Here is a 26960-nt window from a genome sequence, read left to right as displayed (position 1 = left end):
TGGGCTGCTAATTCTGAACTGTTCCAAGGACTCTCTCTCAATGACCTTAACAGAAATATCCAAACAATCTTGCTTCTTCCAACCTACCCTCAATCAGTCCAGAGACTACAAGTACCTCCTAATGAAGGAGGAATGACTTTAAACTTCGACGGAAGTGTTGCAGGCAATCCTGGTGTAGCTGGGATTGTGGGTTGTTTTGATCATAATTCACAAAAAAAAAAAAAAACAAAGAACTTTGAGTAGAATTAGGGTTTCCATATTCAGGGTGTATAAGTATGCACTATGTCTGCTAAAACCCCTTAATTATATTCCTTAGAAGAAATACCCTTTGATTTTGATTTTATGTGAAAGAACTACTTTGTAAGGGTTAAACCCAATAGCAGGTATAAGCAGTCCCATCAACTTGGATTCTTAGTGGGTTATACCCATGAGTGGGTCCCACAATTGGTAGATAAGCCATAGGACCGATACGCCATTGGGTACTTATGTATTTTAACCTTACACATCTTAACAGTGAGTTTCGTTAATCGGTAAAAAGTAGCAACCACTATATTGATTTGGTAGTGGGCATGGCCCACTTTAATATTTTAATAGTAGGCCCCACAAATCAATGGGACCCACTATACTAATCTAATAGTGGATGTGACCCAATTTGATATTTTACATTTTATTATTTTAACAGTGGGCCCCACTGATGGGTGGGACCCACTACGATGACTTGCTAGTGGGTGTGGCCCACCTTAATGTTTTAAACTTGAATATTTTAATAGTGAGCACCACTGATTAGGTGGGACCCACTAGGTTGATTTGATAGTGAGTGTGGCCCACTTTAACATTTTATACTAAATATATTAACAGTGGGCCCTACTGACAGGTGGGACCCACTAGGTTAATTTGATAGTGGGCGTGGCCCACTTTAATGTTTTAAACTTAAATATTTTAACAGTGGGCCCCACTGATAGATGGGACCCACTAGGTTGATTTGATAGTGGGTGTGGCCCACTTTAATGTTTAATACTGAATATTGTAACAGTGGGCCCCACTGACAGGTGGGACCCACTAGGTTTATTTGATAGTGGGTGTAGCCCACTTTAATGTTTTAAACGTAAATATTTTAACAGTGAGACCCACTAGGTTGATTTGGTAGTGGGAGTGGCCCACTTTAATGTTTTATACTGAATATTTTAATAGTAAGCCCCACTGACAGGTGAGACCCACTAGGTTAGTTTGATAGTGGGTTTGGCCCACTTTAATGTTTTATCCTAAATATTTTAACAGTGGGCCCCGCTGACAGGTGGGACCCACTAGGTTGATTTGATAGTGGGTGTGGCCCACTTTAATGTTTTATACTGAATATTATAGTGGGCCCCACTGACAGGTTGAGCCCACTAGCAGCAAACTGAAAACAATGGGTCCCAAAAAATTGTCAGTAACAAGTGGCAACATGTGCTGTTACAGGTAGCAAACCAGCACATCTGTCCCCCTTCTCAGGTAGATAACAGTGCTGCAACAAGTGGCAAAGTGTTGTTACAGGTGGTAAACCAGCACATCTATCCCATTTTCAGGTGTATTGACAGTGCACTGGATTAGCCTACTGAAAGTTCTTTGGGGTGGATAGAATCCACCAATCATATCAGAGGCTCCCTAGTATTAGTTTTTTGTTATCTTTGTGGTGGATGGGATCCTCTAGATATATATGTATATATAATTTGAGATAAGATTTTGAGTTCTAACAGAACTCTAGAGAGAGAGAGAGAGAGAGGATAAGATAAAGATTGATAATAGATAAAAGGGAAAGAAGAAAAAAGATAAGATCTATACCTGTGTACACTTATCCTTAATCACTTCAACCAGCAGAACTACAAGTTCTCTCCTTATTTCCTCTCTTCCTCTCTCTTCTCTCATTTTCTTCTCTTTCTCTTCTCTTTTTCTCTATCTGCCGCCCATTTTTCCTCTCCTCTCTCTCTTATAAGACAGTTATGGGTAGGGAGGTTAGAGCAACCTCCCCACTCTTCATACGTGGGGTGGTTGCTTAACCCCCCCCCCATAACCAGAATAAATTAAATTTTAATTAATGTGAAGTGGGCCAGCTGTCAAATCTGGCCCCTCAAGCCTTATATTTTTTTGCATCATATATTATATATTTTTGATCCTAAACATGGGTATTTTGAGGGACAATCTGGGTAATATCTGTTGGGTTTTCAGTGGCCCAATCAGTTATGCTGACTCAACAACGGCTGAAGTTATGGCTGTTCTCATTGGAATCAGAATAATAAAAAGATTGGGCATTCAGAACTTATCTATTGTAGGAGATTCAGAGATTCTGCTAATACCATTAAATGGCTGAAGGACAAGGAGGGGGTCCTTGGAGGTTGAGTCATTATCTGGCTGAGGCAAGAGACTCCTTGGAAAATCTAAACTCAAACTTGTTGTGGATACCGAGGGAGCTGAATCATATTGCAGATGGATTAGCTAAAATTGGAGCAAGACTAGAGAATCTGTACAGCAATAGGCTTCCCCCTCTGTAATTTTTTATTTATCTGTTGGGTTTTCTTTTTTCTGTGTAGTACATCTGCTCATGCATTCCCTGCTTTTTTTAATGAAATTTGGTTAACCTTTTTCTCAAAAAAAAGAAACATATTCAACCATGTAAAATTCTCAATCTCTTTATTCTTTTTCCAATTGCATTATTTCAAATAGCTAATGTGATGTTAAACATTACACATTCCTAACTCTACAAACCGCCTTTGTACCAAGTCCCTCAAGGCAAGCCCAAACAAGTTCGTACCAGGGTCTTAAACATTAAACCTTATGTGTTCCTAATTCTCCGAAAACCCCATATTTGCTAATGTTGCTCGTTCATTCATCTTAATAAAAGATATTTCTAAGAGAGACTATTAAAGTTATAAAATATTTTCTTTTTTGTAGGGATTAAGAATGTAAGACCTTTATATGGACTTGTTTGGGCTTGCCTCAAAGGGCTTGGTTGGGGACCCAAAGGCAGAGCCCTCAATCAAGCCATTAGGCATAAAAAAACAGAAAAAAAAAAAAAAAAAAATCAAAAAGGAACAAATTTTCAAAAGGTGCACACCTGGGCTGAAGCACAAGGCACACCAGGCATGCGCCTTTTGAAAGTGCTGCACTTGAGGACTAGGTGAGGCGCATACCTTAAAATGAACCTCTCCTGTGTTCCTAGGCATGCCTTTTAGATCACTAAAACAGTGTCTCAGTGTATATTCCCTCAGTTGTTGCCTCGTTATGTAATGAAATTACTTTACCTTTCTCAAACTCTTTCACATGCTCTCCTCTTTGTCTACTCTCCTCTCTTGTTTCTCTTTGTTGTTTTTTATCATTTTTTCTATAAGTTAGTGATCTAAGTACACAACTCTCGAATCATCCTTCATCATCTCCTTGAAAAAAATAAAAAATAAATAAAAAAAAAAAAAACTGTTACCAAGTAACTTCCAATTTATCAAATGTTTAAAATTGCCCACCCAATAAATCAATTAAATAGATGGAGTGCAATCACGTTTTAGAATCCATCTGTGTCCTATAGGTGATCTCTTGGATTTTCCAGTAGACCAGTACCTATGCTCTAAGATTTGCACACCCATAACACATGTGGCATTCACTTTGGTTTCTGTTTGGTATACTGGTTTTCTAACTTCGTTGCGGATATATTGGGATTACTATGTTGGGTTTTCACTCTCTTTAAGTTGGTTTTTAGCATGCAAAGATAATGTTTCACTTACCTTTCAGAACATACACCAAATAGAAATGTTGCTGCTAATTAATAGATAGATTGAGATGTGCTAAGATAAGAACCTGGAAAACTGGAACCCCAGAGAAGCCCTCATCAGAAAACCCAGTATTTTGTCTTACCTACAAAAAGTAAGAATGGAAAAAGATATTAACAAGTTGTCCTTATGCAATTAAACAGATACAAGGTAGAATATTTTAGTCAAATAAAAAAAATAATTGTTAAAGAAAAATGTTATAAATGAGAAAAATCATTTTAGCAAATAGAAAAATAGGTAAGAACAATTTCTGGTGACAAATGAGTTATCTCAAAGAATCGTATCATGTTCAAGCAGGTAAGAATGAGGCCTGAACTTTTGATTGAGTTGTTCAAGAGAAAAACAAATCTAAGACTTAACTTGAGCGCAAGGGCAGTTTAGGGGGATTAAATATCGGGGATGAGGAATTGGGAAGATATACTGTAGCAATGGGATCATTGGTGTCTCCTTGGCCCATTAAGTATTTAGGTCTTCCATTAGGAGGCAAACCCAGAGCTAGCAATTTCTAAGACCTGGTTCTTAACAGATTCACTAAAAAGCTAACCTCTTGGAAAAAGAGCCACATCTTATGGATAGGAGGATGACCTTGATTTGATCAACTTTGGCAAACCTTCTAGTATTTTACTCCAATGTCAATGGTGAAGAGCTTAGAAATGATCATGAGGAATTTTCTTTGGGAAGCAAGGGAGACCAAAAGAGAATATATAGTGAGGTGGGATGTAGCCTATAGGAGGAAAGGCCATTTGGGGCTTGGAAGGTTGAGAGAGAATAACAAATCCCCACTTGGAAAATGGCTATGGAGACTTCCAATTGAATCCAATGGATTGAGGCACACGGTGGTAATTATCATTCATAGGATGTGCTCTAATGGTTGAGATGCCTGGTTGGCAACTAGAGGTACTTTGCTTCTCCTTGGACTTCTATCCATGATCTAACATCTATGTTCATAGATTCAAGGTATGACACTTGGGCAGGTAACAAAATAATGTTTTGGAAAGAACAGTAAGTGGGGGACTCTCCCCTAAAAGATCATTTCCCAATTTCTCAAAAGGTGTTGTATGTGACTATTGCAAAAACGCCCAAGCACATTAAGGAATACTTCCAATACTTCTACTTAATGTGCTTGGGCTTTTTGAAAGTCACATACCACATACTTCTTGTTCTCACCCTTGCGACTAGGAGTTCCCATAGTATTCTTGGGCTTCATAGACACATGGGCAGAAAAATCTAGTGCAGGAGTAGAAGACAATATCACAACCCTCCTACTTCCTCACTGTGAACTGTAGCATATGCCTGAGATAAGGTGATATCATCTTTTAGCGAGAATGTGTTGCCTCATGATGCCATATTCTAGGCTCAACCCAAAGAACTTTTCTTGCCAAAGAGATTTCAAAGTAGAGAAGTAAATGGCAAGAGATTTCTTCCCAATCTTAATTATCAAACTGTTGATTTCACTTAACTAATAAACCCTTGCAACATCCAATAACTGGAAATAGGTTTCAGCAACACCATCCCATATTTCTTTTGAAGTTTTTGCCTACATAAAATTATGGCTGATGTGTGAATGCATAGATTTAAGAAGCCAAGAAGCCACAACATCACCATATAATTTTCTTGCACCCATTTTGCTTAAGACGTGTTTGTAGAAGCAGATGTTTTAGTTTCTCCAATTATGTAACCAATCTTCCCATGCCCATTGTGAGTGGTGTGGTAAGGCTACGTGTGGTGGTCTCCTTGAAAGACAAAAAAAAGGCTGGGAGCAAAGTGTGTAGACTAAGGGCTTCTATCGACAGAGTCATGTGCTCATTATGATTCATGCCTCCCTTTATAAGGAGAGATCCCAAAGTCCTTAAAGGAATGAGCCAAAAGAGTTTGATTTCCATTTGGAAAGGGAATCATTGATTCGGTGTCAATTGTCAGGGGGACACTGCTAAGGGTTCGCCATGTGTCTTATGAGATCTCTCCAGGACGAGATTTCCTTCCACCTGAGGATTTTCATAATACATGTATGCTACTTCCTTTTGCGGGTCTCCTATATTGGTGTGGCGTAGATGATGTCAACGCTAATCTTACGTGTCTCTCTTAATCCTACTAGGCGTCTTGTCACGAGTGACATCAGCCAGTCATTGTCTTTTTCGTTCGTCATCGATTTGCGATGTCTCTAAGCTCATCGCAAGTTCGCAATGGCCCTGAGCTCATCGCAAGTTCGCGATGGCCCTAAGCTCATCACAAGTTCGTGATGGCCCTGAGCTCATCGCAAGCTCGCAATGGCTTTGGGCTCATCACAGATCCATGGCAACCTCAAGTTCGTCATCCGCACTGTGGCTTTGAGTTCATCGCAAGTTTGTGGTGACTTTGAGCTCACCGCAAGCTCGTGCAGGCTTTGAGCTCATCACAAGTCTATGCGGGCTTTGAGCTCATCGCAAATCTATGATGAGTTGTGAACTCGTCATGGGCATTTCTGTAGCATTAGTTTAGCGCCTTCTGTACTATTGCAGTCGTGGTGAACAACATGTACCTATACCACCATTGTAGATTTTAATGGATTGTGACCACTCCAAATAATTTGTTTCATCTAATCATAAAGATGTAATGGATGCATTGAGAAACTCCCTGGCATTCCCAAAAAAATAAGAGATTGGTCCAGCACTAAGGGTGCCAATGGATCGGATTGGATCAGATCCGAGATCCGCTCCTATTTGGTCAAATTTGGATCACCCCAGTTTGGATCTTTGAAATAGATTCGGACCCCCTATCCGATCCGATATATATTATATATTTATAAATATAAACATTAATAATACATATAAATATGTTATTTGTTTATATAAATATATTTTTTATATTTTATTTTTATAAATTTGTTATATTATTTATTTTTTATAAAATAATCATGTATATATATGATGAAAATAATTCAAAATACTTGTAATTTTTGTTTTTATTTTATTTAAATTAGTATATTTCATTTTTCTTTTAATAATTTATTAATTTTTTAAGAAAACAAGTCAGATCAGATTCCGAAGATCCAACTCATCGATAGGATTCGAATTCAAATCGAGTCCTATAAGATCGGATCCAACATGAACAGTGTCGGGTCAGATTCAAATATACCCTGATTTCAATCCGATCCAATCCGTTTGCTATTAAACAATGTATGTCCTCCAATCAGATTGGTGTACAAATATATTTATTGTAAATGAATAAAAGTACATTATTGTTTCATTTTGATATTGGTATGTTTCTTTGTAATTACCCCTTAAACTGGACACTTATGAGACTAGTGTTAGCTTAGAATGTTCTCAGTCGTTGGATAGACTTGGGGAGTTTATCCTGCCAAGGCAAACGCCGATGTGTTGCTAAAGAAATTGGGGCAGCTTGTCCTACCTGCTAGGGTTAGACCCAAAGCACATGCAGTGTGTGTTTGGATGAAACACTGAACCCGGACCATTTTCTAGTTATGCCCTAGACCTTGGAGATTGATGGGCAAAACTAGAAAGTTACACATAACCCCTAGACTTGATTATGGTACTGCATTATGTGTTGGATTGGGCTGGCTTTGATATGCCAATCAGTGAGATAAATCAAAGGTCAAACCTGGGTATATTGGGGCAATTTGAGAATTCACTTGAGTGGGTGATCATAGTGATAAGATCGGCCCCTTTGTCGGACAAAGTGAATGATAGGGTTTACACTCTCTCTAATGGAAACCTAAACTACCAACAATGGATTTCAACTGTGTTTGAGATTTGGTTTTGCAAAATATACTTATATGATATATATATATTAATGTTTTATGAAAAATGTTTGCAAAAGATTTTAATTCCCGAGATTCATCCGAATAGAGAATGTGACACTACACCTTGCAGCCAGGGGAGAGGCCATTCCCTGTCGAGTAGGGTTTGATCATTATGGGCCGAGAAGTTAAGCGTAAGAGACTATTACAGGACTGATTACCTGATGGGTTTTAGCTTACTTAAGTCCATTATCCTTGGGTCTTCATAAGAGGGCTGAATTCAAGGATCATTTAGGTGTAAATGCTAGGCCCATATTGAGCCCATAGTGATATATGTAGGGGTTCACTGCATTTAGCAGTGAATTCGGCCAAACCTTTCTAGAGAGGTTGGGCCGAATACATGTGGACTTATGTGAGGTCATTGTGGGGTCCCACGCCATACAAATCAGGCCTAAGTTGGCCATGCAACATCTTGGGTCATGAGCCTTTGAAGTAAATGGGCCTAATGCCCATAATTAATAAGATTAAGTAAATTGTCACATGACAACTTGCTCTAGGTCAAATATGGGTTTGGAAATGGGTATGGAGCACTCATCCTCTTAAGTGAGGATGATCTCCTAATTTGATTTGGATAATCTCCTAATTTGATTAGGAGAGTGCTCCATAACCATAAGGAGATAAAAGAAGAAGAGGTCGAACCAGACTAGAACACTACTCTCTTGTTCTCTCTTCTTCTCTTTTGTCTTCCAATAAACCCTATCACGACCTAGGCTTTCAAGAACTAATTTATATCAGTTATCTTCTTTGTTTTTGCAAGAAAAACTCAGAAGAAAATCAGGCTCACTTACCTCATTCGATTCAAGCAAATTGGACCACAATTTTGCTTAAAACAGTGTTGTTGAACTGGTTTCATCTACACACTATGCCATCTTCAGCGGAGGTTGGTTTTAGGACTGATTTGGGCATGAAATTCCACCTTGGGATTTGCATTTGTGAAATCCGTATCAGGTATACATCTTCTTCTTTGTTTGGTTTTAAATATGGTTCAGTTCAATGCAAGACCGATAATGCAGTTTTTCAAAACATAGGGAATTCGATTCCCAAAAGAATTGGGAAATTTTTGAAATTTCGCCCAGCCATCCAGTATGGTTTAGCCATCCATATGATGGATCCTAAACCTTCCTACATTTGCATCCCTATCCAGCACTATTTTGAAACCACTTCCAGATGATTTCATTGAAATAACAATGAATCCCCAACACTGCAGCCTTAGGAAATAGGAATCAAGCCCAAGACATACACTAAGTAGCCTTAGGCTGATCACTGATGTGTGGCTATTAATCTCCTGCTAATATCCCGCAATTACATGACTACTATTTGGGATTACTTCTTTTCATGTTTTGGTTGTAGGTGGCACCCTCCAAGGCAGTACAGACTTTATTGACTCAACTCTTTTCTACCCTGCATGAAAGAGGGGTAAAATCATTTGGAGATGTACAAGGGCAGTGGTATTGTGGTCTATGTGGGAGAAAAAAAAAATTCAAGGCTTTTCAAGGAGAGAACTATTTTGAAAGTCAGCAACGGCATTCTGATCAAGGTAGCTCGTTTGGTCAAAATGTCAGATTTGTTTGCTCCTTTCCCCATCGATAATATTTGCAGGAGGTAGCAACTAGTGGCTGAACCTTCTACTGGAAAAAAGAAATTCCATGCTGTTTGGAGACCTCCTTGTTCCCCTTTTATAAGCTGAATTTTGATGGATGTAGCCAAGGCAACCCACGGCTATCATGGATTGGAGGTGTGATTGCTGATTAGAAATAATGCAGGTGAAATAATTGCTTTATTTTCAGCACCAATTTGGATGGGCAACTCAACAACAGCATAACTCATGGCAGTGTTAAAAGATTTACGAAAGATTAAATCTTTGAATTATACAAATGTTACCATTGAAGGCAATTCCAAGGTAGTCACAAACTGGATGAAGAGCAATCAGGAGGGTTTATGGTTCTACAGACATATCGTAAGGGAAATAAGAAGCATTTTGAGGCAAATGAATACTACCATTAGTTGGGTTCCTAGAGGGGGTGTATTATTGTAATGGGTTCCCTTTGTTCTGCTTTGAGGTTGTGGCTAGCTAAGGCTATCCACACATGTGATGTTACTTTTTCTAACATCAATAAAACCTTTGCTTTGTTACTGATCAAAAATAAAAAAAATAAAATAAAATAAAATAAAAACTTTTACTGGTGAACAGAAACTGACAACGGCAACAACAAACAACAATGGCAGATGGAAAATGGAAAATGGCATTCGGCGACAAATCATCCATGCTCCTGCTCCTCCTTTGTGGGATTCTCTTTCTTTTTCTTTTTCTCATCATATATAAAAGCCCTTAGCACTTAACCTAATATTCTTAGCTAAGGGTTGAGACTAGATTCAACCCACTAATCCCATCTAAAGGTTGTTTTCAGTTTGATGGGCTGACCCATATGACCCAGACAGTCAAATCGGTGAATTGTTACTAAGATAGAAAAAAGGTCAACCACCAATTTGAATTTTCAAATATTGCCCCTCATTGTGTACCAAATAATAAAAAAAAAATGGACCTTGGGGAGTTTTTCTTTGCTCGATCTTCCAATTCCTACCAGCCAATGGTAAGTTCCACTGGACCTTCCAGTGGTGAGCCAAAGGTGGTTAACTTTGGGGTTTTGTCTCAGGAGGTTGTGAATTTGTTAGACAATATATGCCCTTAGCTCCAATCGGACTGATGTACATGAACACTTATTTGTAAATGAATAAAGTACATTATTGTTTTATGTTGATATTGGTATGTTTTCTGTGAATTACCCCTTAAACAGGACACTTATGAGACTCGTGTTAATTTAGAATGTTCTCAGCCATTGGATAGACTTGGGGAGTTTATCCTGCCAAGGCTGACACTGGTGTGCTACCAAACAGTTAGAGCAGCTTGTCTCAGCTGCTAGGGTTAGACCCCAAGCACAGGCAGTTTGTGTTTGGAAGAAACACCGAACCTGAACCGATTTCCAGTTATGCCCTGGACCTTGGAAATAGATGGGCAAAACTAGAAAGTTACACATAACCCCAGACTTGATTATGGTACTGCTCTAGGTGTTGGATTGGGCTGTCTTTGATATGCCAATCAGTGAAATCCATCAAGGGTCAACACCCGGGCATATTGGGGTAGTAGTTTGGGAATTCACCTCAGTGAGTAATCAAAGTGATAGAATCGGTCCTTTTGTTGGACAAAGTGAATATCAAGGTTTACACTCTCTCTGACGGAAACCTAAACTGCCAATTGTGGATTTCAATTGTATTTGAAATTTGTTTTTGCAAAATATATTTATATGTTATATACTACTATTTTATGAAAAAGGTTTGCAAAAGATTTTAATCTCGGGATCCATCTAAGCAGAGAGTGTGGCACTGCACCTTGCAGTCAGGGGAGAAATCCTTCCCTGTCAGGCAGTGTTGTGATCATTATGGGCCGAGAGGTTAAGTGTAAGAGACCATTACAAGGTTGATTACCTGGTGGGCTTTATCTCACTTAATTCCATTATCCTTGGGTCTTCATAAGGTGGTTGAGTCCAATGATCATTTAGGTGTAAATGTTGGGCCTAGACTGAGCCCATGCTGATTGGCTCAGGGGTTCGCTGCTCTAAACAGTGAATTCGGCCTAGCCTCTTACAGAGGTGGGGCTAGACCCTTATGGACTTGAAAGAGACCTTTGTAGGGTTCCACACCATACAACATCAGGCCTAATGTGGCCATGCAACACCTAGGATCATGAGCCTTTGAAGATGTGCCAAAGGCCCAATATTAATAAGACTAAATAAGTTGTCACATGACAACTTAATTAATGTTTGGTATGGGTTTGGTATTGGGTATGGAACACTTATCCTCTCAAAAGGATAATGTTTAATTGTTAAAAGAGTCTAGATCCAATTCAGATCTAGATAATCTCCTAATTAGATTAGGAGAATGCTACATTAAGAAATAAAAGAAGAAGAGGGCGAACTATACTTGAACACCTCTCTTTCTTGTTCTATCTTTTTCTCTCTTGTCTCTCAAGAAACCCTAGAACAACCTAGGCTGTCAAGAACTGATTTTGATCAGTTTTCTTTGTTTTTGCAAGAAAAACTCAGAAGAATTTCAGGCTCAATTTCCCCACTCGATCCAAACAAGTTGGATAGCATATTTGTCGAAATCAAGTGTTGCTGAATCGGTTCTCTGTACACTGCGCCACCTTCAATTGAAGGCCGGTTTTAAGACTGATATTGGGCGTGAACTACCACCTTAGGAGCTGCGATTTATGGTCTCCGTATCAGGTATTATTTCCCTTCTCTTTGGCTTCAAATCTGGTCCGATTCAATGCAAGAACGATTCTAAAATTTCATATTTCAATTTACCGGGAAATTAGTTTCCAAGAAGGTTAGAAAATTTTTGAAATTCCGGCCAGCCATCTTGCATGGTTTGGCCATCCATCTGATGGATTGTAACCCTATTCCAACACCTTCCAATGGTGAGACAATGGTTGTTGACTTTGGGATTTTGTTTCAAGAGGTTGTGAATTTGGGGGAGCCTTGCCTTATAATTCTGTTGGGACAGTAAAGATGATTTTGGGTGGAGTTGATAATTTAAGTGGTGGCTATTCACAAGGTTTGGAGGTGGGGAAGGTGGTTGGCTTTGGGGATGGGATGGAGAGAGAAAAGACGGGTAAGGTAGAAGGATAGACAGTAGTTTTTGGTGGTTTTGTGAAATCTAAATGTGCCAACCCTGCTCTGGACAAAGCTATGTGTTTTGAAAGTAGGGATGAGTTTTTTGTTGCTAAAGTGATTGTTGGGAAGCTAGGTGTCAACCTAGGACGTAAGAGGAAGAAGTCGGAAATTGGAGGGCTAGTTGCTTCATCGTTTGATTCAAAGAAGACAAGAAGTTTGGACAAAACTCATTTAATGCATGTTACTAAGGTTTTCTCGCGTCTTAAGGATGGTCTTGTTGTTTTACCAAAAAAAAAAGGATGGTCTTGTTGGGGCAGGCCCAACCAATAAATTTAAATTATACAAAAGAAGAGGAGCCAAATGTAGAGGGCCAAGATTTGATATTCCTGTTGGAGGTGTGGAGGAAAATTTGAAGGAAGATAAGAAGTGGAGGGAGAGGTGGCATCAAAGGGGAGGAGGTGAAGCAAGGAAGCGTGGATTTAAAGAAGCTTGTCAATAGGGAGGTGGAGGTCGGCAAATCTTTGGGTTTGTTCTTCTTGGGAGGTGAGGCTTTCGCTAAAAGGGCTTTTGAGGAGTTTGAAATGAGAAGGAAGAGTGTCTTAAGAAATCATTAATAGGGGATGGGGGAGAAATTTGGAATTAGGAAGGAGGGGCAGAAGAATTTTTTGTTTCTAAGGAATGAGTGTCCCTTTGGAAATTTCAAAAGGTATCTTTTTTTGATGAATTTGAAGCTCTAGTGAGGTGTTTTCTTGTGCTTTGTTTGATTGTTGTGTGTTTGATTTATGCTTGTTGAGTGGTGCCATCTTGGCACCAATGGCGGATGTATCCAACTTTCATTAATAAAGTTTTTCCTTTCACTTATCAAAATAAAAATAATAATGTTGGAAAGTAGAAGATTGACTCTCTGATTGATTCTCCATAAATTTAGGTCCATCAGTTTAGGAAACATACATAAGTTAGTTTCCTAGAATCATGGAATATTAATTGGAGAATCCCACTGTATAGAAATTAGTTTTCTAGGAAAAGTTAGTTTCCTATTTTATCACCCTGTAAGTTAGCTCTGTAATTCTATATAAAGTTGTGTATATGCTCCTTCCAAGACAATACGATCAATTCATTTTTTTTTCTCAAATTCTCACATGGTATCAGAGCTGGTCACGACCTAATCTACACATAGTATCTCTTCAGTCATCTCTGCTGCTGCTGGTTCAAGAACTCTCTAACAGATCTATACATAGTATCTCTTCAGTCATCACATCGGATCAGTCTGAAATCTTAGATCTGGTGTTGCCCAAAGCAGATTTACTGAATCCCTTTGGTTTGGTTTGGATCAGTTTTGATTTTGAGAGGTTTCGACCCACTCTTCAGTTTGGCGGAGCATTACAGTTACCTTTTTTCGGACATTGGCTGAAATATTCTTTAGGCCTTCATCACCAACCCTTACTAAATTTTTGAGACCTTCATTGTCTGTTTTTTCTCTCTTTCTTGAAGCCCTCCCAATATGTCAGAAGCCACCATATCAAATACCACTGCACAATCGGAAGAAGTTTCCTCCCATCAAGCATCTGGCGACTTGCAAAACATTCAGGCAGCATATAGGTTGAACGGGAAAAATTATTTGAAGTGGTCTCAGTTTGTTCGAACATATTTAAAGGAAAAAGGAAAGCTTAGCCATCTCTTAGGGATGGGACCTAAGGAAGGAGATCCAAGATTTGATGCATGGGACGAAGCTGACTCCATGATCATGTCATGGTTATGGAATTCAATGAACCCTGAAATCAGCAACACATGTATGTTTTTATCCACGGCTAAAGAGATCTGGGATGTCCTCCGACAAACATATTCAAAGGCACGTGATGCAGCAAAAGTGTACGAAATTAAAGTCAAGACTGGAGCGACTAAACAAGGCAGCAAGACAGTTACCGAGTACGCAAATTTACTGCAGAACCTGTGGCAAGAACTCGATCGTTATCGGTGCATTGAGACTAAATGTGCAGTGGATGCAGCAATCCTAAAGAGTTTTATCGAAAAAGATCGTGTTTATGACTTTCTTGCAGGACTTAACGCAGAATTTGATCAAGTTAGGGTCTAGATTCTCGGCAAAGAAGAGGTACCATCTCTAAATGAGACTATTTCTCTGATTCGTGCTGAAGAAAGTTGTAGGGGGGTTATGTTTGAACCCCGAGTACTAGAAGGTTCAGCCATGGCTACAAGGATGGAACAACCAAAAATACTCGAAGGAATGAAGACAGATTTGTCCTCTGCACTGGACAACAAGGAGTCTCTTTGGTGTACCTATTGCAAGAAACCAAGGCACACCAAAGAGAAGTGTTGGAAGCTGAATGGTAAACCATCGAACAGAGAATGGGGCTACCGAGGAGGACAACAGAACAGTCGAAATCAAGCTAACTTCACCACAAATCAGCCAAGCCAAGAAAAGCCTCCAAACAAGACCGAGTTCAATATGGAGGAGATCGAAAAGTTAAGGGGGCTTCTGGGATCGTTGGAGAAACCTAGTGGTGCAGGCTCTCTTGCAATCTCAGGTAAGTTTTCTATTCCTCACGGACTAAATGTCTCAGATGAACCTATTAGGGATTTATGGGTTATTGACTCAGGAGCCACAGATCACACGACTCACTTCTCACTACATTTTAGCACTTATACCCCCTGCCCAAGTAATCGAAAAATATCCATTGCAGACGGTTCCCTTACTACCGTAGCTGGCCTTGGGAATATCCATATTAATCCATCTCTTATACTAAAAAATGTCCTTCATGTTCCCAAATTGTCCACTAACCTGGTATCCATCCAAAAACTCACCCATGACATGAACTATAATGTGCTTTTCTATCCTTCTTACTGTATATTTCAGGACCAGGATTCGGGGAAGAGGATTGGACTTGGTAAGGAGAAGAATGGACTCTACTGTCTTGAAGAATCATGCAAATCAAATATTGTCCAGGATAAGTTATCTCTGTCATTCCTTTCATCATCCAACAAAGACACCATTTGGCTTCATCACTTTAGACTAGGACATCCATCTTTTGGAATTCTGAAAACTATGTTTCCCTCCTTGTTTAAAGGATTAAATGTTGACTATTTTCATTGTAATGTGTGTGAATTTGCAAAACACAAGCGTGTGCCCTTTCCAATCAGTAACAAGAGAAGTTCAGTCCCATTCTTTTTGATCCATAGTGATATATGGGGACCATCCACAGTTCCAAATGAGTCTGTCTCATGATGGTTCGTCTCTTTTATTGATGATTGCACTAGGGTCTCTTAAATCTAAATCAGATGTAAGTAGTGTACTCCCAAATTTCCATAACATGATTCAAAATCAGTTTGGGGTCAGAATCAAAAGATTTAGGTCGGAAAATGCACGGGATTATTTCAACCAAGCTTTATCCCCATATTTTCAAAAAGAAGGGATTATCCATGAATCCTCCTGCATTAATACTCCACAACAAAATGGAGTAGCAGAAAGGAAGAATGGTCATCTACTAGCTGCAACCCGAGCCTTACTTTTCCACCAGCATGTTCCATAAACCTATTGGGGGGAAGCTGTGCTTACAGCCGCATACATTATAAATCGATTACCTTCGAGGGTTCTGGGATTTAAAACACCAATGGAAACACTTTCTCAATTTTATCCCGATCTACGTACAACAAATACTCTCACCCCAAGAATCTTTGGATGCACTGCTTTTGTCCATGTCCATAGCCATAATAGAGGGAAGTTAGATCCAAGAGCCGTCAAGTGTATTTTTGTGGGTTATTCGTCCACCCAAAAGGGTTATAAGTGTTACCACCCACCTACCAAAAAATTCTTTGTCTCTATTGATGTCACTTTTGAAGAAAAAACACCATATTTCACTCAACCTTATCTTCAGGGGGAGTCCTTGTCATTCATTGAAGATAAGGACAGAGATTTGTTCCCGCTTGGTCTACCTACAGTTTCTCAACACCCAAACTCAGCATCTATACCAGTTCAATCCGTATTCGCACCTATCGAACCACCTCAAACCAAACCAACTTCTTTACCCATCCATACCAAACCCATGACAGAGAATGATGAACTTTGTGACTCTATGAGACTGCAGGTATATTCAAGAAGAAGAGACCAGGATCCTAATCTTGTGCAGATTCAAGATTCAACTCCTAATCCTGAGAATGAGGTAAATACAGTTCTAGAAATTTCTTCTGAATTAGCATCTGACCAAGATCTTCCTATTGCCCTTAGGAAAGGCACAAGAGAATGCACTAAACATCCCTTATATCCCTTAGCAAATTTTATGTCCTTTAAAAAATTCTCACCATCACATAGGAGTTTCCTAGTTAGTTTAAACATCATTCATATTCCTAATACTTTATCTGAGGCATTATCTGATGAGAAATGGAAAGATGCTATGAGAGAAGAGATGCAGGCTCTAGATAAGAATCAAACATGGGAAATTGTTGACCTACCACCAGGAAAGAAACCCGTGGGCTGCAAGTGGGTTTTCACGGTAAAGTACAAGTCAGATGGCTCTCTAGAAAGATACAAGGCAAGACTCGTGGCAAAGGGATATACAACCTATGGTGTTGACTATCAGGAGACATTTGCTCCAGTGGCTAAGATGAATACGGTAAGAATTTTGTTGTCACTAGCAGCTAACTTCGACTGGTACTTGGAGCAATTTGATGTAAAGAATGCTTTTCTTCACGGTAATTTGGAGGAGATATACATAGATATTCCTCCGGGCTTCAAAGGAAATCTAAAAGGAAATAAAGTTTCCAGGTTGAAGAAAGCACTATATGGTCTCAAGCAATCACCTAGGGCGTGGTTTGGAAGATTTACTAAAGTTATGCTTGCCATCGGATACAAACAAAGTCAGGGAGATCATACACTCTTTATAAAGCATTCAGATGCAGGGGAAGTCACGGCTCTTCTAGTATATGTCGATGACATAATTGTGACAGGAAATGATGAAAAGGAGAAGGAAGCCTTGAGAAGATGCCTAGTCAGAGAATTCAAAATAAAAGAACTTGGGAGATTGAAGTATTTTCTAGGGATTGAATTAGCTCATTCCAGAGAAGGCATCATTATCTCACAACAGAAAATATGTAACAGATCTTTTAAGAGAGACAGGAAAGTTAGCATCAAACCATCCGCCACACTGATTGAGCCAAATCACAAATTGGGAGAAACAAATGAAGATCCAGCCGTGAATAGGGAAATGTACCAAAGATTGGTAGGAAAACTTATATATCTTGCCCACACAAGGCTAGACATAGCATATGTTGTGAGCGTGGTTAGCCAATTTATGCACAACCTGAAAGAGGTTCACCTACAGGCGGTCTATAGGATACTACATTACCTAAAGGCTAATCCTGACAAAGGAATCTTGTTTAAAAGAAATACTGGATTAGCACTAGAGGCATACACCAATGCAGATTATGCAGGCTCTCCCGTGGATAGGCGGTCCACTACAGGTTACTGTACGTTCCTTGGAGGAAATCTTGTGACATGGAGGAGTAATAAGCAGAATGTGGTAGCTAGATCAAGTGCGGAGGCAGAATTCAGGGCAATGGCTCAAGGAGTATGTGAATTACTGGCTCAAGATAATTTTGGAAGACCTAAAGATCAGATGGGAAGGTCCAATGAGATTATTCTGCGACAACAAGTCAGCTATTAACATTGCTCACAATCCAGCACATTGAGATAGATAGGCATTTCATAAAGGAAAAGCTGGATAGCGGATCAATTTGCACTCCATACGTCTCAACAAAAGGTCAACTGGCAGATGTGTTGACAAAAGGGCTTTGCAGTGTGGCATTCCAAGGACTTATCTCCAAGCTGGGAATGAAAGATGCATATTCACCAGCTTGAGGGGGAGTGTTGGAAAGTAGAAGATTGACTCTCTGATTGATTCAACATAATTTTAGGTCCATCAGTTTAGGAAACATACATAAGTTAGTTTCCTAGAATATAGAAATTAGTTTTCTAGGAAAAGTTAGTTTCCTATTTTATCACCCTGTAAGTTAGCTCTGTAATTCTATATAAAGCTGTGTATATGCTCCTTCCAAGACAATACGATCAATTCATTTTTTTTCTCAAATTCTCACAAATAATAATAATAATAATAATAATAATAATAATAATAATAATAAGCCTTGAACAGTGATATCATCATGTGTGAGAATATGTTGTCAGGTGATGTCAAGCTCAGGATTTAACCCAAAAAAAAAACTCCAATACGGTTTCTCCCAACCAGCTTCCTATATGTAGAAAAATCCTTGGGACCCTCTCGTTCCAGACTCTAGATGAACTAACTCCTGCCAATAAGACTTAAAAGTTGAGAAGTACTAGTTGCTTCTTTCCTTATTTCAGATTATTCACTTCACACAATAGGCCCTTGCGACATTCATAACCTGAGATTAAGTCTTTGCAACATTATCCAACGCCCTTTTAGCATTCTTTGTCTATAAATAGTTCCTTCTAATCCCTTCCTTCTTTGCTCTTTCTAGACTCAAGGGTAAACCTATTACTGATTTTATCAGCTCTTCCTCTTCCTCTTCAAACTTGAGTTGGAATTTGGGTTATACTAGAATCTGAAATTTCTAGTGTCTCTACCTTGGTTGACTTGTTGAATTCAATAGTTTTGGGGGATTGGGGGATTGGGGGATAGTATTTCAGATTCTAGAGTCTGGGCCCTCAATCAGTCAGGTTCTTTTTCTAGCAAATCCTTCTTAAACTCTCTTGTTGCCACTTCCTCCTTTCCTTGTTTCCTTGTTAAGGAGATTTGGTTTCGGCCCATCCCTCCTAAGGTCAGTGCTTTCTATTGGGAAGTTTTCCATGGTTCCATCAACACCTATGACTTGCTTCAGAGAAAAAGAGCAAAGTGGTGCTTGTCCCCAAACTAGTGCTCCTTACGTAAGCTGAATGGTGAGACTGATTTTCACCTCTTTATCTCCTGTCCTTTTGCTAACTTTATTTGGGAGTGGTTTTCCTCTCTATTTGGTTGCGACTGGAAACCTCCTGCTAATCCAGAAGATCTTTTTAGCTCCAACATATTGAGGTGCTCTAAAAGGAGAGGCAAAGTGATGGAAAAATGCACTAGAGCAGCAGTGGCTTGGACAATCCGGGAGGAAAGAAATCTAAGGATATTTGATGATAAGGAAAGAGGTAGAGATGTTGTGATTGAAGTGATAGCTATATGGGATTCACTTTGGATGAACACTTTGAAAATATTTGCAGATTTTAAAACAGAAGATTTCTTCAAATCATGGGGAACAATTGCAAACATTGCTTCTAGAAGACCTATTGTAACTGAATTTTGGTCCCCTCCAGATGTTGGGCGGAAGAAACTAAACTTTGATAGTAGCTGCTTGGGAAACCCTGGCCCATCAGGCATTGGCAGGGTAATGAGGGAGGATAATGGAAATATCATTGCTATGTTCTCCGGCCCTATCCAGCTTGGTGATGTGGTGAATTCAGAACTGAAGGCAGCAGTATTTGGTGTTGAGAATGTTGGACAGTTTTTGTATGCCCTTAGCTTCAATCAATTCTGATGTACTCTTGATATTTAATGTAAATAAACGAAGTACATGTTTGATTCATGTTGTGTGGTATACTTCTGTGTAAGACCCTAAAACTAGACACTTTATGAGACTTGTGTTGGTTTTAAATGTTCACAGCCATTGGATAAGTCTGGGGAGATTTATCCTGCCAAGGCTGACACTGGTGTGCTACCAACTGTTGGGGTGGCTTGTCTCAGCCGCCAGAGTGAGACCCGAGGCACACGCAGTGTAGGATTACTTGAACCCCTAAACCGGACAAGATTTCCAATATTTCCCTGGACCTTGGAGATTGATGGGCAAAACTAGAAAGTTACACCTGAGCCCTAGACCCGATTATGGTACTGCACGAGGTGTCGGATCGGGCTGTCTTTGATATGCCAATCAGTGAGATCCTTAGCGGGGGTCAAAACCTGGGTATGTTGGGACAGTCTGAGAATTCATCTGAGTGGGTGATCATAGTGACAGGATCAGCCCCTTTGTCGGACAAAGGTAATGATCGGGGATGCTCTCTCTGATGGAAACCAAACTGCCAGCAATTGATTTCAATCGTTGGAATTTTGTTTTGCAAAATTTATATATATGATATATACCTAAGTATGGTTTCAAAATATTTGCAAATGGTTTTAATTCCCGGGACTGTTCCTTGCAGCTAAGGGAGAGGTCCTCTATTGTCGGGCAGTGCTTGATCATTATGGGCTGAGAGGTTAAGTGTAAGGCCATTTGGGATAATACCTGATGGGCTAATCTTGCACCTACCCACATTCCCTGGGATTTTATAAGATGGCTTGGCCCATGGACCACTTGGTGTAAGTGTTGGGCCCATAGGGTCCATGTGATGGGCTCAGGGGGTTCACTGGTCTCTCCAATGAATACAGCTGGGCCTTGTAACAGAGGCTGGGCCAAACCCATGTGACTGGTGATTAGATCAATGCTTAGGTCCCACACCATACAAAGAAGCCCAACTGGGCAACAGTTTGGAAGACTTTTGAGCACTTGATTCTTATTGGGCCTAAAGCCCATTTCGAACTGGGCTGATTTGATCAGTCATTAACAGGGGGCAGATCTGAGATTAGGATGAGCCCAAAAACTTATCTAATCTACAAATAAGATTAAGAAGAGTCCTAATCCAAATACAGATTTGGATAAGGGCAACTCCTGATATGATCAAGAGGTTTTCTTAATCATTAAGCAACTAGAGGAAACCCTAATTTGAATTACAAGAATTCGAACCCTAGGGATTTCGCGGAACACTCTGCAATTTTGAGATAGGATCTCAGAAACCCTAGAGAAGAAAAAGCAGTTCGCCATCTTCTTCTCTAGCCTTCTCCTTCAGTGGCCGCCACCATTTACTGCAGTTCGATTTCTCTGTGAGAGAAAAGATGAGTTCTTGATATCAATCTTTGCTGAAAGGCTGATTCAGTTCGGTGCTCGTTGTCTCCAAAGGATTCTTGTGAAGGATTCAGTGTGTAGGACGCACTCTGCTGGTTTTATTCCACAGTTGTTGTGTCATCTTAGGCAGGAGCAAATCTTGGTGTCTTTTTTGGGCGTGAACACCAACTATGGAAGATATTATTTCTCTAGATCAGGTATAATCACTCCCTTCTCTTTTGGTTCAGATCTGGTTCGATTCTGGTTCAAGTAGGATCCTTGAATCTTGATTCTAAAATCAGGGAATGTGATTCCCAGTTGGAAGGTAGGTAGGAAATTTTTGAAATTCGCCCACCCATTCCGCAACAGTTTTGGCGTCCATACGATGGATTCTACCATCCCTTTCAGAGAAAGCTAAAGAGTTAGGGATTTAACAGGTTGGTTATTGAAGAGGACTCAAAAGTTTTTGTAAACTGGCTGAAAAAAAGAGGAATGAGCAATCTGGAGATTAAGAAATGAGTTCAGGCGCTTTAAACAGTATTCTAAAGATATGGAAATTCACATAAGATGGATTAGGGATAGCATAGCCGATGATCTAGTTAAGCAAGGAGTTCAAAGGCAATCTATGTTCTGGGCTATATTATAGATAGTGGGATTTCCTTTGGGTCCCTTGGGTCCTTTGGAGCTTGTCTGTAGCTAATGAATTTTCTTTGTTGGGTTAAGCTTGGGTTTGAATTGTATTTAGTGGGGTTTATGTGGACTTATTGTCTACCCACAACTTCTTATTATACACATTCTATTAATTTTAATGAATCTTTTCTTTGTTTCTGATCAAAAAAAAAAATCCTTCTAATGTATGGTTGCATGGAATTTACCAACCATGACATATATGATATATCATGTAGTTTTCTTGCACCCATCAGGCATGGCAAGGATCTATGACCTCTGGTTCTATCACTTATCTTGTAACTACTCCCATCAAGCTCAATTGCAGTGATAAAAATGCTGGGAGTCTCTACAGACCCAATTGGAGCAACCCCAGACTCTAGGCTCTATTTAAGTTCACCCTAGAAGTAGTATTATCACACAATACTAGGCCCCCAATCACAGCTTCACAATACAACCCTGAATTGCCAACCCTGTAGTAGTTTTGGGGCAAAAATGAAATGGGTGTCAACCTAGCAAACAGCTCTATCATCTCCAAATAGGTCATGATATCAATGATGATCAAAAAGAAAGAAAACAAGTCTTGATTGCCAACTCCAGTCAAGACATTAAGCCTCCAATCAGTCTCTGAACTAATTCTCTAGATTTCTATTGGTTTTTAGGCACCTTCTCTAGAAACTCCTTCTAGGCATCAGATCTCTCCATATTTTCACCAAAAAAAAAAAAAAAATTCACCAAACCAGGCATTCAAGGCTGAACTGATCATCAACTCAAAATCCTATACTCATTGCTGATTCTAGTGGTGCATGGATGTAGACAATGTGCATAGAGAAGAAAGAAAGATCTGCTTAACTTGGAAATTGGAACACCAATGGTTCTGTTTATTTTGTGTTAATAAAATAAGAATAAATCAGATCTGTGTAGAGAGAAGAGGAGAGAAAGACAGGCTAAACAAATCCTGGGGTCTATTGATGGTATTGGGCCATTATTTGGCTGGAAAGCATGAGAACACAGGTTCAAGTCTGAGGGTAGCCACATTGTGTGGGGAAAGAAAAAGGCCAAAGCCAAAGTTAGGACCAAACTCTACCCCCCCCCCCCAAAACCCAGGATAGATAGGACCGGCCTTTTAGCCCGATAATAAATAAGAAACAAGATAGCCTGATATCTCAACACAAACAAATATACAACAACCCAAAAGTACCAAAAAAACAAACTAAAACATAATGACAATGATATTAGGCATGGAATGAACCTTAGGGATTTTGAAGTTTTGCTATACATACATACATTGTATCATGTATATAGGCACGGTATATTACAACATGGTCACAAAGAGCAAATTATTGCCTAGATGGCTCGATGGCAGTTCATCATTTAGGCGAGCAATTAGAAAGCAGGATTCTTTTTTTGATGGGTAATCCTTCTTCCAAATCTTTACAAGCTCCAAAATGGACCACTCTAATCGACAAAAAATTTACCAAGAGAACATCACAAGATTCTAGAGCATCTATCGAAAGATACATGCTTTAGGTAAGAAAAGTTGGTTTTCTACAAGAAGGCAACTGACAAAGAAAAGAAAAAACAAAGTTGACATTTTTATCCTCTTTTTTTACACATTGTTATGTCTTGACTTACTATTACCCAAAGATAAGCACCAATGAGCAATATATACCAAATAAACTCAATGAAAGCTTGCACATCCTTTTTCATACACCTGCAGCAATTGAGGTAGAGACTTGCCTAATATCAACTACACTGAAAGTGACTTACAAAAATCCAACTTCTTATCTGTTACTGTCATTTACGAAATGGTATCAAAGTTGGTATTTTGATGGATAAGTTTGAGTAATCCAGGATTTGCAGGAGTAGGGGGTGTCTTCAGAAACCATGAAGATGAAAGTTTAACAATTTATTCAGGACCCATATATCAAGGTAACTCGACCAAGGCAGAATTGATGTTTGATGGCATTAGTGTGTGGGTTGAAATTAGGGAAGACACTGAACTATAAAAATCTTTTGGTGCAAGGTGACTCTTGGACAATCATTGGGTGGATGACTAGCAACAGAAAAGGATGATGGTTCTATAGGAACCCCATTAGAGAGACAACATGTTTAGAAATGCAGCTGAGAGCTACACTCAGCTGGACAAGAACAGTAAATGGGATGGCAGATGCATTGGCAAAACAAGGGGCCAACAGGATCCAAATGTTTTGGGGATCCACTGATTGGGAACTTGTGAACTCTGTATCCTAACTAAAGGAAAAGGATTTGGGGTTTGGGAGTTTAGCTCCCTTATGTAAGTATAGAGTGCCTTGGCACAATCAATGCTGTAAATAGTATCATTCTTTATCCACAACTAATAAAATTTTCAAGTTATCCATCAAAAAAATTAGCATCACTCACCGTAAGTGCATGTTTTATTTGAGAAGAGTCGGGTATAAACCTAAAGGCAACACCATCAACCTTCAGCTGGAAAACCTGCATCACCCATAAATTTTTAGACTATATTCACAAACATTAAACCTCTGTCTTTATTCTTTCATCATCCACTACTTATCCAATCAAATAATGCAGAAATTAAAAATCAAACAAATAACCAAGTAATAAGGTTATATTGCAGTCAATCAATCATGCAGTACAATAAAACATTGCAATATCAGGCAAATAGTGCAATACTATATTAATGGTGATGGAAAACATTGTGACATCATTGCAGACGATTCAGTACAAAATACTTTATCAAAATTTCAATTCAAACACAAATATACGCACCAAAAATGTTGCGAAATTTGAAATGAAAAATAGAACAGAAAAAAGTCTGTACTTTACTTTGTTCAGAGCGACGGCGACAACTTTAGAACCACGGCGCATGCCAGGGTCCATAGACCTCATTTGCTCCAAAAGCGCTTCAGCATCCTCCCTCTTGAAGCAAAAAAGTCCAAGAGATTTCCCTGTCTTAACGCCCGAAACCAATACGAATTCTTCGGCGGAGTTGCTGAGAGCATAGACAGGCACGCCGGCTAGACGCTCTTCAATAGCTTCAGTCGACATGGCAAGGTCAAAACGATGAACTGGCTCGTTGAGGGTCTCAATCTGTGCAGATACCCGAGCCCAAACCGGATTTCTGCTAGAAGAAGAAGCAGAGCCAAATCCAGAAATGCCTTTGCAGAACGCCCGTTTGGCTTGGTTTCCGAGATTCTCTAAAGCAAATTCGAAATGGGTTTTCAGGGCAGATGGGTTAGGATTCAAGAAAGAAAGGTTAGGCTGTTTCTGTTGTTTTTGATGTTGAAGAGAGTTTGAGATGTTCTGTAGAAAATCAGAGAAGTTGTTTTGAATGCTAAAGAAGGCTTGTTGGAGACAGGGCTTTGGAGCTGATGAATCCTCTGATTTATAGAACCTGGGAAACTGCATTTTCTCATAAACTATAAAGACAATGTGAGAACTTGGTTTGGTTTTCCCTCCACTCTACCTTGGAGCTGGAATTTGAGAAGAAGCGAGAAGGATTTCGGAACAGTGGGGGAGAACGTCCCCTCCCGTACTTTTGAATAAAATAGAAAAATAGCACTGGGAGACCCCAGTAATGGTCTATAAACGACTATAATATCCTGTCAACTGGTCGACTGGTTGACACTTCGACAGGGAACGGAAGATGGCAATAGTGAATATATGGGCTCTGAGACCAAAGCCAAGTGAGTTGAACGATTTTATCCATGAAAGCTGAGAAACCCAATTTACGGATAAAAAGTTTGGGTAAATTACAAAGACCCCCCAAGTATTATGGGTCTGTGACAAAGACGCCTGTACTTTGTTTTGCAACAAACACCCCCTTTGTATTTGTACTATGACTGTGAGACAAAGACCCATTTCCGTTCAAAAAAACTGTTATAATATTTTTTAATTCCCATATTACCCTCGGATGAAAAAACAGTTCATTTTCCTCGACCTCATACACTAACAATAGCAGCACTAATCTCATCTACCTCAGATTTTTTCAAATTTCTCTCTCCCTTTCTTCTCTCTCTCAGATTTTTTCAAATCCAGAGTGCTATGTTCATGATACACTAACAGATCTGGAGGATAAAAATCCAAAGTGCACTGGCGTGAATCCTACGGGGATCGCGTTCTATAACAGTATCATAGACAAGCTGCACCTTCTTCATATGCATTGATGAGAGCGAATTCGGCCCTCCAATGACATTGTGACACATGGCACCTCAAAACAACTAGGTGACACCCGGAACCACTCAGGCAATAACTTGCCAAGTTGATGGTGTCCAACCTGGCGGCCTGGCCCAGGCGCCGACCTAGCACATGCGCCGATTTGGCGACCTGCGAAACGTGCTCGCCAACAAATTCGGCATGCATACCCCACGATCCTTGGGATGGTCAATGTGCATGGCAGTTACCTCCGAGGATCTCGGACCAGTTAGACACGACCTCCCGGAGATCTCGGGGGCGGTACGTGAGCAAGGCCTATATAAAGGCACCAACCCCAATGGCATAGGGTGAGCAAGCAAGCAAGTAAGCAAGTTATAGCTCTCAGACTTTGTGATTTTTAGCTCGCAGTCTACTATGAGAGTACTGACTTAAGCATCGGAGCGACCTCGCCGAGTTAGCCACACCAGGTCCTCTGACATTTGGTTCCTTGCAAGTCTCTAAAGAGCAATGAAACTCATCAATCCAGCTTGCCACAGGCAGCTCAGCACCTCATAGGCAGCTCGGCTCTATAGTCAGCTTGCCACCTAGCCTGCCCAGCTCGATTCAACTCGGCAGCCAAAGTTCTCCACTTCGGCCTAAGTCATCGGCCACTTGGAAGCAGACCAAATGATGAGGTACTTAGCCAAAAAACCGATTCATCAATTAGCGTCGTCTGTGGGAAACGCTACAAAAATATAAGTTCACATCCTCTAAAAGGCTAAATCCTCTTTTTCTAGAAAGCTAAGTCCTCACTTTTTAGAAACTAAAGCTCTTGCTTTATAGGTTCCATTTTTTATGAACTCAAAAACTATGCAGGAAGTTGATAGCTAACAGATTAAGCAGCTCTACCAATTTTATTTCAACTTGGATAAAGCCTCATCAGTCCTCTTCGTGAGGTACCCC

At 39.8% G+C, this 26960-nt stretch overlaps 1 protein-coding gene across 1 annotated transcript in view; it reads right to left on the bottom strand.

Moving 5' to 3' along the window:
• The window catches only part of TIC22-III (Tic22-like family protein), a 50551-nt gene extending 25135 nt beyond the window's left edge, over nucleotides 1–25416 (bottom strand). Inside the window, exons 1-3 of the mRNA XM_010248828.3 lie at nucleotides 24690–25416; nucleotides 24264–24338; nucleotides 3826–3882 (exon numbers count right to left, since the gene is read on the bottom strand). Coding sequence (XP_010247130.1) covers nucleotides 3826–3882; nucleotides 24264–24338; nucleotides 24690–25271 — 714 coding nt within the window. The 5' untranslated portion in view covers nucleotides 25272–25416. The remainder of the gene's footprint in view (nucleotides 1–3825; nucleotides 3883–24263; nucleotides 24339–24689) is intronic.
• Nucleotides 25417–26960: the final 1544 nt, after the last annotated feature.

The sequence above is a fragment of the Nelumbo nucifera genome, chromosome 1, assembly GCF_055504915.1.
Source record: "Nelumbo nucifera cultivar China Antique chromosome 1, China Antique-T2T, whole genome shotgun sequence".
Classification (NCBI taxonomy): Eukaryota; Viridiplantae; Streptophyta; class Magnoliopsida; order Proteales; family Nelumbonaceae; genus Nelumbo; species Nelumbo nucifera.
The sequence above is the reverse complement of the archived record's forward strand: the minus strand, read 5'-3'. Positions and strand labels throughout refer to the sequence as shown.